This window comes from Nyctereutes procyonoides, unplaced genomic scaffold (genome assembly GCF_905146905.1).
Source record: "Nyctereutes procyonoides isolate TBG_1078 unplaced genomic scaffold, NYPRO_anot_genome, whole genome shotgun sequence".
NCBI classification, from domain to species: Eukaryota; Metazoa; Chordata; class Mammalia; order Carnivora; family Canidae; genus Nyctereutes; species Nyctereutes procyonoides.
This window is the reverse complement of record NW_026575025.1, coordinates 5198533-5212603: the sequence shown is the minus strand read 5'-3', so window position 1 is coordinate 5212603 and position 14071 is coordinate 5198533. Positions and strand designations below refer to the sequence as shown.

Here is a 14071-nt window from a genome sequence, read left to right as displayed (position 1 = left end):
CAGATTGCTAAATCCAGTGGTTGGGATGCAGTCTCATCCTCCACCCAGTCCATGCAGAGCCTCCTCAAACTGTTCTTTGCCTGGCTTCCAGGCTCTCCTTTCTTGGTCTCTTCCGTCCGGAGTGGCTCAGGCTCAGTCTCTGTCGCCATTCCCTGTCGATTCCCCCACTTCTCAAAGTTGAGAGGCTGCAGGCCCTCCTCATCTCTGTCTACACTCAGCTCTGGTTGCCCCCAACCACAACCCCCAGGTCCCAGAGCTGCTGCCTCTCCACAGTGCCCCTTGCACATCTGACAGGCATGACCTCAACCTGACCCACCCAAAACTGAGCTCCTGGTCTTCCTCCCAGATCCCCTCCCCCTGCATCACTTCCTGTCTCTGCCAGTAACAGGCCTTCCCTCAGATATTTTGCACAGACCTGAGTCAGTACTGACCCCTCTATCACAGACCACTGTCCAGTCCATCGCAAAATCCTACTGGCCTGGCCTCAAAAATGCAGAATCTGGCAGCTTCTCACCGCCTCCTCAACCACCATCCTGACCCAAACACTATCCGCACTGGCCCAGGCACCTCAGCCTCCTGCTGTCCCCTGGCAACCCCTGCCCCTGCCCCTTCTCAGAACAGTGGGGTGATGCTGGTCCGGGCCCTCCTCTGCATCTGCTCAGGGCCCTGCAGGGTGGCCCCTCTGCCCCCGCCCAGCGTGCTCAGTCTGCTCTTGCCCAGTGAGCTGACCCATCACCTTTCATTGCAACCTGCTCCTCCGGTCCACTGTCTGCCTCTGATCCCCTGGCCTGTCCCCTGCATTTTCTCAGCACCCAGAGCAGTGCCTGGCACATGGCCAGTGTTGGACAGTTGTCGGGGAAAGACACAGGGGTACACAGAGTCCCAGGGGGACTGACCCACGAGGTGTTGGGAGTGGAGGTGAGAAATGGCTTCTAACCCATTCTCCTCCCCTGACTCACCCATGCCTACCCTACCCATCTGGGCCTTGGTTCTCCCTACTAGAGAGTCAAGGGTTAGGCTGGACATCCTCTGGCGGCCACCACTAGGAGCCAGAGACACCAGGCTCCTCACTGGATTCAGCTTTCTGGGACCCTCACACCTGCTGAACTGACTTAAGGAGCCCTGTTCCCAGCAGGTATGCCCTGGGGCCCCCGGTCAGTGGGCACTGGCATGCCCATAAGCCCTGTGGTTGTATTCTGGGCCCACTGCCCTTGGTCCAGCAGGGGTGGGTACCTCTTCCTGGCCTTGCACCACATTTGGCAGGGGCAGAAGACAGAGTGCTCTTTGGGACCTCTGCACCTCACTGAGGCTACAGGAATTCAGGGACCACAGGCCCCAGGCCAGAGCAGCTGTGTAATATGGGAACACGGCTTTGTCTGGTGCCAGCTAGTGGAGGCCCAGCACAGCCCACACCAACACCCCAGCCTATGCAGTCATGGCCTGTAGCACTGCCCACTGGGGAGGGAGCCCCGGGCTGCCCTTTGGGGAGCAGCTGCAGGGCTGGGGGTAGCCTCTCCCACTCCCTTTCCACCCCAAGGCTCTCCTGGGTGTTGAAGAGGTAGGGAATCAGAGCAACCCTGAGAGCCTTGGGGGAAGGAGCATGGAAGCCAGCCAGGGATGCTGAGCACTGCTCGGGGCCAACAGCTTTGGAGGGGGCACAAGCCAGGGTCTATGGGGCCCATGTGTCTCTCCCACACATCACTGTCCAGCAGCCACTTCATGCCAGGCCCTGCTCTGGGTGCTGGGGGGTCATGGGAACAGCACAGAAACGATGTCCTTGCTCTGCATGGGATGGCTGGACACATGGTCTCTCCAGCCATGTGTCCAGCCATGGCTTTAGGCCATGAGGGGTCCCTTCTCGGCAGCCCCCACTATCTTTGGGGGAAAGCCCAGGGTCTCAGCCTCAGTGGCACCTGCCCCAGCCAGATACAGCTGGCTGCCAGATCACCCTGTGACCTCTCTGACGCACCCTCCGGCAGCTTTGCTGGCCTTGTAAGGGCTTCTGTGGAAGAAGCAGATGGGCCTCTCTGAAGGTGTACTTTCTCATACATCTGTATCTGAGCATCGCAGGACATGCATGGTCTAGTGGGTGCTGGGACCAGCTTCAAGTGTTTGTGGTATCCAGCCCATCCAGACCCCAACTGATGCATGTGAGATAGCAGCTTGCCAGGAGGGAGGTGATAATGCCCCATGCAGAGCTCCCACTGTGGGGCCCGCCTGGAGCACAGCCAAGGACCTGGGCACCCGGGGTCTGATTCGGAAGGCAGGGAGTTTGTCTGGTTGGTCCTGGCTCTAGCCCTCACACCCAGAACCACACCAGGTGAACCCAGCATACAGGGTGGTCACAGAAAAGATGGGAATCCCAGTCTGCCTGTTGTGGGCCACTGAACTGGTTCACCCCGTCCAAGTGAGGTAGCTGCAGCACCACTCAAGAAGTGCCCTTGGTGAGGGTTCTCTAGCGTTCACCTCCTGCTCACATGCCAGCTCCCCAGAGAGGCCTGCTCCCAACCAAGGCCACTTCCTAGCACATTCCCTGATTAACTTCCTTCGCCACATGGACTCTCTCTGAAGTGACCTGCCCAAGCTCCCTTCCTCCTGCATGCCTGCCCCTCCTCTGGCTGGAACTGGGGCTGGACAAGTGGATGGACCCGTCCCTGCGGCAGCAAGCTGGACATCACTAGTGGCTAGGGGAGGTGGGGGCCCTGAGGGGGCAGTGGCTCACTGTGGCCTCAGCAGGTCTGAGCACTGGCTCCAGTGAGGGACTCACGCTCTCCCGAGGCCGGTGCAAAGGAGCCCAGACTTGGAGGTGAGAGACCTGGCTCCTTATCTGACCCCGCGGCGCACGCAGCATCCCTCGAGCGGGGACCTGGAAGGGGCAGTGGGCCCCCAGGGGAAAGACAACCCAGGGCTGCCCAAGGAGGGTCAGACGGGCGCTGCTCGGGAGGTGGAAGGGGGGAGACGGAGGGTGAAGCCCTGGCGATCCCCAGGATTGAAGGAAGGGTGGGAAGGAAGAGGCTCGGGGGGAATGAGCCAGGGTGGGGCAGCAGGTGCAAGGTGGGGGCGTGGGCAGACGGTGCAGCAGGTGCGAGGAGGGGCGTGGAGAGGGAGGCCGGGGCCCGGGAAGGACTGCGGGGCCTCACGCGGTGCCCAGCCCGCGAGTGTGGTGCGGGGAGGAGCCTGCGCTCCGGGGCCCCCCGGCTGCCGCCGTCCCGAGTGCCCCGCCGGGTCCCCGCGACCGCGGCTCCAGCACCGCGCACCCCCAAGGCCGCGCGCGGGCGGGCGGGGCGGGGCGGGGCCGGGCGGGCGGTCCCGGGGGCGGGAAGCCGCCGTGCGCGCCCCCGAGCGCCGTGCGCGGACCCGGCGGGGGCCCGGCCCGGTTGGCCCCGCCCCGGCCCCGCCCCGCGCACGCCGGCCGCGGCCCGCGTGACCCTCCCGGTTGCAAACAGTGCGGTCAGCTGACTCCGCAACTGCGCCGTCATCCCGGCTATAAGCGCAGGACCTCGCGGCGCTGCGCTCCGACCCGGCCGCCGCCACCATGCAGCCCCCCAGCCTGCTGCTGCTCGTCCTCGGCCTGCTGGCCGCGCCCGCCGCCGCGCTGGTCAGGTGAGGCCCTGCGACCCCCGCGCGCCCCGGGTGCCGCCGTGCGCCTCGCGGGGCCTCGTCCAGGGCTCCCGCCCCCCGCGGCCCTCTTCTCCCCGCCTTGGAGTCAGCCCCGGGGGGCAGGAAGCTGCAGGAGGGAGGATGCGGGGACTCAGGCTGACCGAGCCCCCCAGCACAGGTGGGGTTGCAGTGCGCGCCCTCCGGGCCCCGCGGGTGCAAGTCTGGAGACCCGGTGTGCGTCCCACGCCGCCCCCCCGCCGCCAGCTGTCAATTGGGCGTGGTCACACTCGGGCGGACCCAGGGGCTCTTAGCGCAGGGCTCGGCCGGACCCCCTCTGACCTTGGGGGCCCCCAAGTGTTTGGGAGACAAAGGGGAGCTAGCTGGGGACAGGGGCTGGGGCTGGGTGAGCGCCGGCCGGCACCGCCTGCCCCTGCAGGGACCGCGCCTTCCTGGGCCTGGAGGCCCGTCCCCTGTACGGGGGCCTGCGGGGGGCCTGCATCAGGGCTGCGCCCGGCGCGCCAGCCAGCCTGAGGACTGGCGCCACCCCCCCTCCCACTCGTGCAAGGCAGCCTGCTTTCCCAGGTGGGGGAGGGTGCAGTGGGCCAGCCCCTCCTGCCCCCGCACCCACTCTTGCCCCCCAGGGGCCTGTGTGCCTGGCCTGGGAAGGCATCCTTCCACCTCTGCTGTGGGCCTTTGGCCCGTGCGCAGGTGGGTGAGGCCACAGGGCCGTGAGAGCTGGCTGGGGGCCGAGTGGGACTCAGCCTTGCCAAAGGGCTGTCCTGCGTGGGCTTCACCACGGCCTTGGCTTGGGGGCACGTCGCCCCAAATGGAGTCTTTGTGAGAATGCAGCTGCAGGGCTGAGCCTACCCTGCTGCCACCCACAGGACCCCCACCCCCCACCCCCCAGGGCTGGTGGCTGTGGGGAACCGAGTCTGCCGCCATGTGGGGCAGTCAAAGCAGAGCCCTACAGCCTCTTCCAAGACGTGTGGGACCAATGGCATCAATGCCTGGGTTATAGGAGGGCGTGTCCCCTTCACCCAGGCAAGAACCTTGGACTCTTCCAGCCTACCAGGTCTTAGGCAAGAGTCCCATCTTCCTGAAGCACGCCCTTGGCTTGCCAGGAAGGGCCAGCTGTGACCTTGAACTCCCAAAACCCCTGGGCTGGGAGGACCTTTCATTTAGCTGTCTGCATGTGCTCTGGGGTGCTTTCCCGACCCGCCTCCTGCACCCGTCGGAGCGGGATGCCAGCTGAAACCCGGGAGGAGCCAAGAATGCAGGCCAGGGGAGGGACCCCGGGCACCTGACCTCAACCCCTGGCTCTTTCTGCCCAGGCTGACCGCCAAGGCTGGGAGGCAGGGGCTCGCAGTGGGGGTGCCATGGAGTGTCTCAGAGGAAGGCAGACCTGAAGGCACAGACCCCCTGCACTCCAGCGCAGTCATTGCCTTCCTGGGGTCTGCACCGTGAGAGGGCAGAGGACACGCCAGCAGGAAATGGATTCACTACTGCATTGGCAAGGGCCCTGGAGGGAGACAGGGTCACGTTGAAGGATGGCCAAGGAGGACTTCTCAGACGTGGTAGCATTGAAGACCTGTCCAATGGCCAGGCGAGAGCCAGCCCGGGAAGGCACACAGGGAAACTGAGGGCATGTCTGTGTGGGGTCTGTGTGGAGAGCACCATGATTCCCGAGGGCCGAGTGGTTGGGTCACCTCAGAGGGCTTTGGGCAGAGGTGACACATGCCCCAACGGACCCTGCAGGCCGCTGTCCCAGAAGAGACCTGAGCGGGCACAGTGGGGACGAGGGGTGGGGGGTGCTTCTGGAGCTGCCAGTGGCTGAGAGTGGGCGGGGGTACAGAGCAGACCTGGGGAAGCTGGGAGCCCTGATGAACCCTGACCCCTCTTCTCCACAGAATCCCTCTGCACAAGTTCACCTCTGTCCGCCGGACCATGACAGAGTTGGGGGGCCCCGTGGAGGATCTGATTGCCAAGGGCCCCATTTCAAAGTATGCCCAGGGGGCACCCGCAGCAACTGGGGGACCCATTCCTGAGATGCTCAGGAACTACATGGACGTGAGTATGGGGGTTGTCCGCTTGGGGCGGGGACTGGGCTGGCAGCTAGCAGTGATTCTGGCAGGAGATGGCTTTTAGGGAAAGTTCTGTATGGGCAGCCAGGAAACACTCTTCTCAGCTCCCAGCCACCTGTGGCTCTGCAGGATTCACCTGTGGCTCTGCAGGATTCACCTGCCTCTGCTTAGCCACGCCCTCTCCTCCTGGCCCCGCCCCCTCCCTAGGACTCCCATTTGTGTCCCCCTGCTGGACCTGGTCCTGTGGGGGCTGGGAGGACAGGTGGGGTGTCCGGGGCTCCCCCCGTGCTGTGTCATCCCCCAGTGCGTATTACTGACCATTAACATCAGGAGTCGTCTCGTTCCTGAGGCCAGCCTGCAGGAGTGGGGGACAGGGTCACTCTCTAAGGATAAGCAAGCTGTGTCCAGGGCCATGAGCTGGGGGTAGAGGAGCCTAAATCAGACCCAGGCCCTCAGAGGCTGCAGGGTCCTTGAGCTCGGGTCACCTGGCCTGCCTGCCCAGGCATAAATAACCATCTGCTCTGGAGCTTTTTATGTTTTTGCCTATCCTGCTGGAAGGCCTGGAGCCACCCATGACCCAGTCCTGCCTTCTTTTCTTCCTCTTTGGTCAATGGCCAGCCCTGATCATGCCCGATGCTCCTGGAGGGGCAGACAGGCTCGAGGTGGGATATTTTGTAAGCCCCATAGTAAGCTGGGGCTGGGTCAGCCTGGTCCCAACTCTGGGGTCAGGCCCTGGGACCCAGCCTGGCAGCCCTAGGGCTACCCCTGATTGGTGAGGACCTAGCTCTGGTCCACTTGGGTTTGGGACAGGGGGCCGTGCCCTGTGACCTGTCTGGCCAGAGCCCCAATGGTGCTAGGAAGCTATGGCCTCATAGGCATGTGACTTGCCCCGGGGGGCAGAGGGGGGAGGGCGGGGGAGCACCTGCCTCGAGGCCTGACTGACCAGTTCCTGATCCCCCAGCTCAAGCACATGTGTACACACATAGGCACACACGGAGATTCGCTGAGTCATCCCCCAGCCCCCCAAATCTGGACACTTCTGCGAGGTCATGAGACAGCAGCTGCTGGCCCTCCCTGGAGCCAAGTGGCAGGAGAGAGATTCTTGGCTGGGATTGGACCCGGAATCCCATGGTGACCTGGGCCCAGGCTCCCTTCCCAGAGAGGGGGTGCCCAGGCAGGCAGTGCTCACATCTCACATCCAAGTGCCTGTGTTCTCTGACCTGCGAGAGCACCTAAAGATGGGGTTTCCCTTTGAGGCTCAGGGGGGCTTGTGCCCCCTTCATGCTCCCCTGAGCCGTGGGTCACTACCTGGGGCTTCCCCGGGCTGCCCTCCTCCTCCGCGTGCCAGTGGAGAAACTGAGGCCCAGACTAGTGAATGTAGAGTGTAGGTAGTGAGAGATTGAGCCTACACTTCCAGTCTCCAGGATGTACCTCCTCCTCCCTTTGGCCACCAACGCCTCAACCTAGAAGCCCTCCAGGTTGGACCCTATGGGGCAAGGGCAGGGAGAGAATGATGTGGCCCCCATCGTGAGGAGGAAGTCTTCCCTGCTGGGGCCCTGGGGAGCTGAGACAGAGGGGTCTTCCAAGTCTCAGGGAGGACCAGCTGATGTGACTGCTGCTTTCATCTCTCAAAGGGGTGGTCCTCCGCCACCCTGATGTGGTCAGACAGGAGTGGAGCTGTGCCCAGGGGCCTGGGAATCCCAAGTGCCCAAGGGTATGAGGACCAAGGGCTGGGGAGGGACGGAGGGTGTGGTCAGCAGCAATAGGTCTGGATCTTGGGTGTCCCTTCTCTGTCTTGAGTCTTTCGGAGTCCAGCTCCCTCTTAGGCCTCTGGGGACATGGGTGCCCTCCCTGCACAGCCTTGATGGACCCTGCTCCCCTGCCAGGCCCAGTACTACGGCGAGATCGGCATTGGGACACCCCCACAGTGCTTCACGGTCGTCTTCGACACCGGCTCCTCCAACCTGTGGGTCCCCTCAATCCACTGCAAGCTGCTGGACATCGCCTGCTGTGAGTCAGGGTGCAGCCTTGTGGGGCCGGAGGAGGCAGGCAGAGACTATGGTACCCGGCCGCCTCCTCACACGGCCGTGTGCTCCCCCCAAGGCTCTGGGGCCAGTAGGGCAGGTCTGGGGCTCTCAGTGGCCTTGCCTCAGCCCTTCTTGGACACCATATGACTTCTGCCTCTGAGCCACACCAGCCAGGCCTGGCCTCTCCACCCTGCCGCAGGGCACCCCACTTTCTGGGTGAACCTGTTTGTGCCAGCCTGCCTCTCTTCCAAGGATGGGGCAGACCGGTGCTGGCTGAGACCAAGGCTGGGGGGTCACGGGTCCCCCCAACACTGGGGGAGTGGCTTGGTTGGGCGCCCCATAGCTGGGGCCTGGCCAGGGTGGCGAGCTAATGGGCTTCTCGGCTGGCACAGGGATCCACCACAAGTACAACAGCGGCAAGTCCAGCACATATGTGAAGAATGGCACGTCCTTCGACATCCACTACGGTTCGGGCAGCCTCTCTGGGTACCTGAGCCAGGACACCGTGTCGGTGAGTCTGCGGTGAGGCTGCCTCTGGGCCCGGGGGTGCTCAGACGGCTTGGCGGCCCCGGCCCCAGCCCGAGGCAGGGCAGCTGAGCCAGGATGGCAGAGACAGCTTGAGTGAAGGCTGGAGCTGAAGAGCCTGGTGGGCTGCGCTGTGCAGGCCTCGGGAGCAGAGCTGGCCCCGTGTGTCTCGGGGTGTGGGAACGGCCAGGAGGGCTATAGGGGAGAGTGGGGCCACCAGGATGTGGGCATGAGAGCTGCAGGTGGGAGTCCGGGACCAGGACCTGGGGAGTGGTTAGCAGCCAGCCGCTGGGCGGAAGAGCCAGTCTGAGGGGCCTGGCTTCTGTTATGATGCCTTGGGTTTGAGGTGCCTGCTGGGCCCTGTGGGCTAGGCCTGGGGACACGGACAGGGTCCCGCCACTGCCTGAGGACTTGGGGTCGGGGAGGGCAGAGACATGCCTGGAGCCCTTGTCAAGGACGCTGGAGGTTCTGCTGTGCACCCTGCCTGCAGCAGAGACTGTTTGGGGTGAGGCGGGTGGTAGGCAGGCCCTTAAGGGTTCTGCTTGTACCTCTGTGACCTCTTGGGGTGCCACTTACCTGGAAGGGTCTGGAACAGGGCAGAGCACAGCCCCCTCCCAGCCCCAGCCAGACCGGAAGGCGGCAGGGCATGGCCAGGGTCCAACCAGCTGGGTCTGTCCCTTGTGTGGGGGGTGGGCTGGGCCATGGTGGCCGGGGACCTTCCTGCCGGGGCACAGCCCCTATACCCACCTGCCTTATGAAGTCCCCTACTCCTGTCTTTGAGGGCCCAAAACAGGATGTTGCCTAGCACACTCCCTGCTCCCGGTGTCAGGGTGTCAGCCTCAAACAGCCGTTTGTCCCCACATCCTGCCCTGTGTCTTTATCTGGTGGCTGGCTGCTCCCAGGTGGGGGAGGGGTGGCGGGGCCTTGAGTCTGCTGAGCTGGGTCATGGGGTCGGGTCATGGGGTTCCGGCAGCCCGAGGGCCGGGGCAGGCCTGGGTGGGGCCAGAAAACCAGGGCTGAGCATGGAGCCTACCTCTCTGTCCTGACGACCGTGGACACCCACGTCTCTGCCCCCACCAGCTGTGTCCCACCCGGCATCACCAGCCCTTCCTTTGGGGTCCTCTGTCTTGAGCCCTGGGTGCATGGCCCTCTGACCCCCACACCCCGGCCCACAGGTGCCCTGTAAGTCGGCTCTGTCGGGCCTGGCTGGCATCAAGGTGGAGAGGCAGACCTTCGGGGAGGCCACCAAGCAGCCGGGCATCACCTTCATCGCAGCCAAGTTTGACGGCATCCTGGGCATGGCCTACCCCCGCATCTCTGTCAACAACGTGCTGCCTGTCTTCGACAACCTGATGCAGCAAAAGCTGGTGGAGAAGAACATCTTTTCCTTCTACCTGAACAGGTGGGGTGGGAGGGGCCCAGAACTGTGTGGCTGAGCACAGGGGGCTGGGGCTGTGCCTCTCTGGCCGCCCGCCAGACACCAGGCCTCAGGCTGCGGCTCCTGACCTGTGGCTGTGACTGGAGGGGGTTCTGACCACCCCTTGACAGACGAGTGGGCGGCTTTCTGGACAGGCTCTGGGGCGCTCAAGCTGCAGGCCCAGGCTCCCGCGCAGTGGGCCTCACCGCTGCAGAACCAGACCCTGGTCAGGGGTCGTGGCAGCTCCTCCTGGGTCAGCCCAGCCTTCCCGAGGTCTGATGGTGGGCCGATGTGGCCCCTGGATCACCGACAGCCCGGAGGGGACAAAGCTGTGAGCCCTGGTCTGTGATAGGATTTCTGGAGGTGAGGGACCTGGTGGCTTTCCAGGGAAGGTGACCGCCACCCCCCTGCAGCTGCACCTAGTGTTCTGGTGGCCCCAAACAGAAGGGTGGGTGACCTGTGTGCAGTGTCCTGGAGAAGGAGCTCCTCAGTCCCCCCAGGGCGGTGCTAGAGGTCCCGATGTGGGTGTGCTCAGGGTGGAGGTGTGGGCAGTGTGAGCAGATGGCCCACGCTGCCTGTCACCATGCTGCATGCCCCCTCCTCACCGCACAAGCCACTTGCCCTCAGGGTCCAGCCTCAGGCACTTCCAGCCAAATGCCAGCCCCAAACCCTCCCCTCCTGCCCAGCCCCTGTCCTCGGCAGTGAACACTCCACCGCTGCTTGAGGCAGAGCTGTCCTCGGGAGGCTGAATGGCCCACACAGGTGGACCAGGGCAGGGGATTGGCCAGGCCCAGGCGCAGGGCTCCCTGGGTGAGGGGGTGATGGGGCAGGGCTAGTGTGGGGAGCACCCAGGAGGCAGCTGTCTGGTCTCCACACTGATTTTGGAGGCAAGGGGAGTGAAGGCAGGGGAAGAACTGGACGTCACAGGTGTAGAGGGAGGATGGTGTTTGGCCTGGTGCTTCTGAGGGGGAGCAGCCAGGAGGAAGGTGGTGTGCTCAGACACGGAGTCTAGAGGGGAGCCAGGTGGCCGGAGCAGTGTGAGCTGAACACGAGAGCTGGGTGAGGGTGAGGACATCCTGGGGAACACCCGACACAAGGCCCTAGAAAAGGAATGAACTTACTCAATTCTTGGTGCTACACAGTGCCTCCTCCTGGAAGCCCTCCTGGGTTCTGTTTTCCTCTGACAGATGAGGTCCCTTTCCTTGGCTCCTAGCTTTCACTTCTCCATTTGCCAGCTGGCCTGACCCTGGCCTTCTTCAGCTGGCAGACCAGGAGCCTCTGCGAGCTGAGCAGGAGCGCGGCCTGCAGGCCACACCGGGTGTGGGATTGGAGCCCCACCCATCAGGGAGAGGAAGTCCTCTCCCTTCTTGTGCCCCCTCTGGAGCTTCCATCCCTGCAGCCCTACCCACCCCTTCTGATTGGCCCCAGCCTGTGCTTGTCCTGCCCAGCGGTCAGGCTGGACCCACGGCTGGTGGCTGACTCTGCTTTCTCTTCTCCCAGGGACCCCAATGCGCAGCCTGGGGGTGAGCTGATGCTGGGTGGCACAGACTCCAAGTACTACAAGGGCCCCCTGTCCTACCTCAATGTCACCCGCAAGGCATACTGGCAGGTCCACATGGAGCAGTGAGTGCTGGGAGGGGCCCCACTTGGTTCTGCCGGGAGCGTGCTTTGTGTGGGGGACCCTTGCTGCCCTCCATCAGCAGGTCTCTAGCTACAGCCCTTGGGGGCAGGGGCTCCAGCGTGGAGACGGAGAGATGGGGCAGGCTGAGCCTGCACCCCACCAACCCTAGATGTCCATTGCTACCTCCTGGCGCCCCACTGAGCCCCTGGGCCCTCGGCTCGGGGCCTCCTCCGCTTGTGGCTTCTAGGCTGGCAGGTCACCTGCTCTTGGCCTCTTGAGCTCCAGCAAGACTGTGGCGGGGGGGGGGGGGTGCTGAAGGAGGGGACTGCCTGTCAAGCCCCTGAATGCAGGCCCGCATGTTCACACCCCTTCCCCGCAGGGTGGATGTGGGCAGCAGCCTGACGCTGTGCAAGGGGGGCTGTGAGGCCATCGTGGACACAGGCACCTCCCTCATAGTGGGCCCCGTGGACGAGGTGCGTGAGCTGCAGAAGGCCATCGGAGCTGTGCCCTTGATCCAGGGCGAGGTGAGTGGGCCGGACAGCATGGGCAGGGTGCCTGGGCCACAGCCCCCTACACCACACCTGAGCTGCTCTGTTCTCTCTCCCTCAGTACATGATCCCCTGTGAGAAGGTGTCCACCCTGCCCGATGTCACTCTGAAGCTGGGCGGCAAACTTTACAAGCTGTCCTCAGAGGACTATACACTGAAGGTCAGCACGGGTGGGCTGGGGGGCGGGGCCTTGGGCTGGGCAGGGGGCGGGGCTGGCAACCGGCCAGGTGCTGACCACCCTGGCTATCCCAGGTTTCACAAGGTGGGAAGACCATCTGCTTGAGTGGCTTCATGGGCATGGACATCCCCCCACCTGGTGGGCCTCTCTGGATCCTGGGTGATGTCTTCATCGGCTGCTACTACACCGTGTTCGACCGGGACCAGAACCGGGTGGGCCTGGCCCAGGCCACTAGGCTCTAGCCGCCTGCCCGCTGGAGAGGAAGGAGTCCAGCAGGAGGAGGCCAGCTGCCCCACCCTCCCGGCTGCCCCTGCCACACACACTCACGCTCAAACTCACACTCATAACCCAGCTCCGCAGGCGCCGGCCTGCCAGGCCCGCCGTTCTGTTCTGTGGTTTTCCCCAGCCCTGGTTACAGAAGTGCTGCCTGCCCGCCCGCCCGTCTGTCTGTCTGTGCGATGGGGGTGGGGGGGGGGTGGGCAGCAGCCAGTAGGCTGATCCAGAGCATGGAGCCCCTTCACTAACTTGGAAGCCCCAGCCTGGCTTGGCAGCTGATCAGTTGTGTGTCCCAGGACCCCTCACCCAAGTAGTTCCTCCTCCTGCCCCCCCACCCCCTGGTCTGTGCTTTGGGCCCGGCTGCCCCGGCAGGACCTCTGGGCTGAGCCCCCACCCCGGGCCAGGCTGTTTTCTGGGTTCCTCCTGCCCCTGGCCTGGGGTCGGGAGCTGGGTGCTGCTGGCCCCACCCGCCTTCCCGTGTAGGCCCATTGAGGAAGGGGCCGGCCAATGCCTAGGACAAGCAGGAAGGAGCAGGAGCAGGAAGGGTCGGGCCAGGGGACAGAAGCCAGCCTTGTGATGCCGTTGGGGTCATCCTGGAGCTCGACCCCAGCTAGGAGGGCATTGACTCGTCCAGGGTCAGGGAAGGAGGGGAGGGGGTGGTGCCGTCTACTCTGCAGCTCCCCGCTCTTGAGCGGCCCGGAGCCAAAGTTGACTTGAAAATACAGTTGTTTGGGCCTCTTTTTTCTGTGTTGGCGTGTTTTGTGTTTGGTGGGAAGGAGCTGGTGGGGCTGGTGTGAGCTGTTGTTGCAGACAGCTGACTCACAGCCAGGCGGGGGGAGAACGTTTGGAGGTGCCCTGGCTCCCAGACCCCAGCCCCCCTGCCCTGCACAAGGGACCTCACCAGTGGAGGGCTGGCTGGTCCTGAGGCCTGGGGCAGTGACCAGCAGGATGTGGCCTTGGCAAGAGGCTGCAGGGCAGGACTGGGCAAGGTTGCCAAGGCCTGCAGTGGGCACAGTGTTCAGGGCGTGGCCCAGGTGAGTGCCTGCCATGCATCCCTGGGGAGTGTCCCACCACAGTGGGGCCCTGGCCTTCCCGGTCCCCCCAATCCCCCATTAGAGCCTAGGACAGGAGCCTCCAGGGTGCTGATTGCAAATGGGCAACCTGCCTCCCTCTGGGCCTCCTGCCGGCACCTGCATGCCATCTCTGCAAAGCAAGCCGATGTTGGACAGGCCAACCTGGGGGCCTGAAGTCTCAGGGTTCAGGGATCCCAGTTCGGGATTCCTGGGCTGCAGCGACCTCCCTGGTGATCTGGCCTCTTGGGAGTTTGCTGAGGCATACTTGGAAGCATCTGCCAGTAGGATTGAAAGGATAAATAGGAGTTTGTGAGCCCTTGGGATAGAATTCCCTCTGGGATCAGCAGCTCTAGACTCTTGTCTAGAGCCCACTCCCTGCGGGTGTAAGGGCGTGGAAATGGCAGCTATGACAGACGTCGCTGTCCTGGTGCCTTCTCAGCCTTCAGGGCTGTGGCTGTCCTTGGCCCGGCCCTAGGGGTCAGGGAACTGCACCCCATCACTGAACCCCAGCTGGCACCTTTAACAAACACTCAAGCAGAATTGCAAGGAGGCTCATAAACATGTGCCCTGTGTTCTCTGCACTTGAAATACGAGCAGGGAGCAGAGCTGCAGGACCTGGCAAGGCTGCTGGGGAGACAGTGTCACCCAAGCCTTTGTGCACGCGGACGCCTGGAGTCAGAGCCGGCCAGGAAGAAGGCAGCCCCTCCCCAACACCCCCTGTGCCT

The 14071-nt window shown here is 63.9% G+C and overlaps 1 protein-coding gene across 1 annotated transcript; it reads left to right on the top strand.

Moving 5' to 3' along the window:
* Window positions 1-3441: 3441 nt before the first annotated feature.
* Window positions 3442-13014, top strand: CTSD (cathepsin D). Its single transcript, XM_055314954.1, has 9 exons — window positions 3442-3603; window positions 5508-5667; window positions 7568-7691; window positions 8101-8219; window positions 9409-9635; window positions 11151-11273; window positions 11651-11795; window positions 11881-11979; window positions 12072-13014. Exons 1-9 carry the CDS (start codon window positions 3536-3538, stop codon window positions 12237-12239), a joined length of 1233 nt encoding a protein of 410 aa, XP_055170929.1. The 5' UTR covers window positions 3442-3535; the 3' UTR covers window positions 12240-13014.
* The last annotated feature ends 1057 nt before the right edge of the window (window positions 13015-14071 follow it).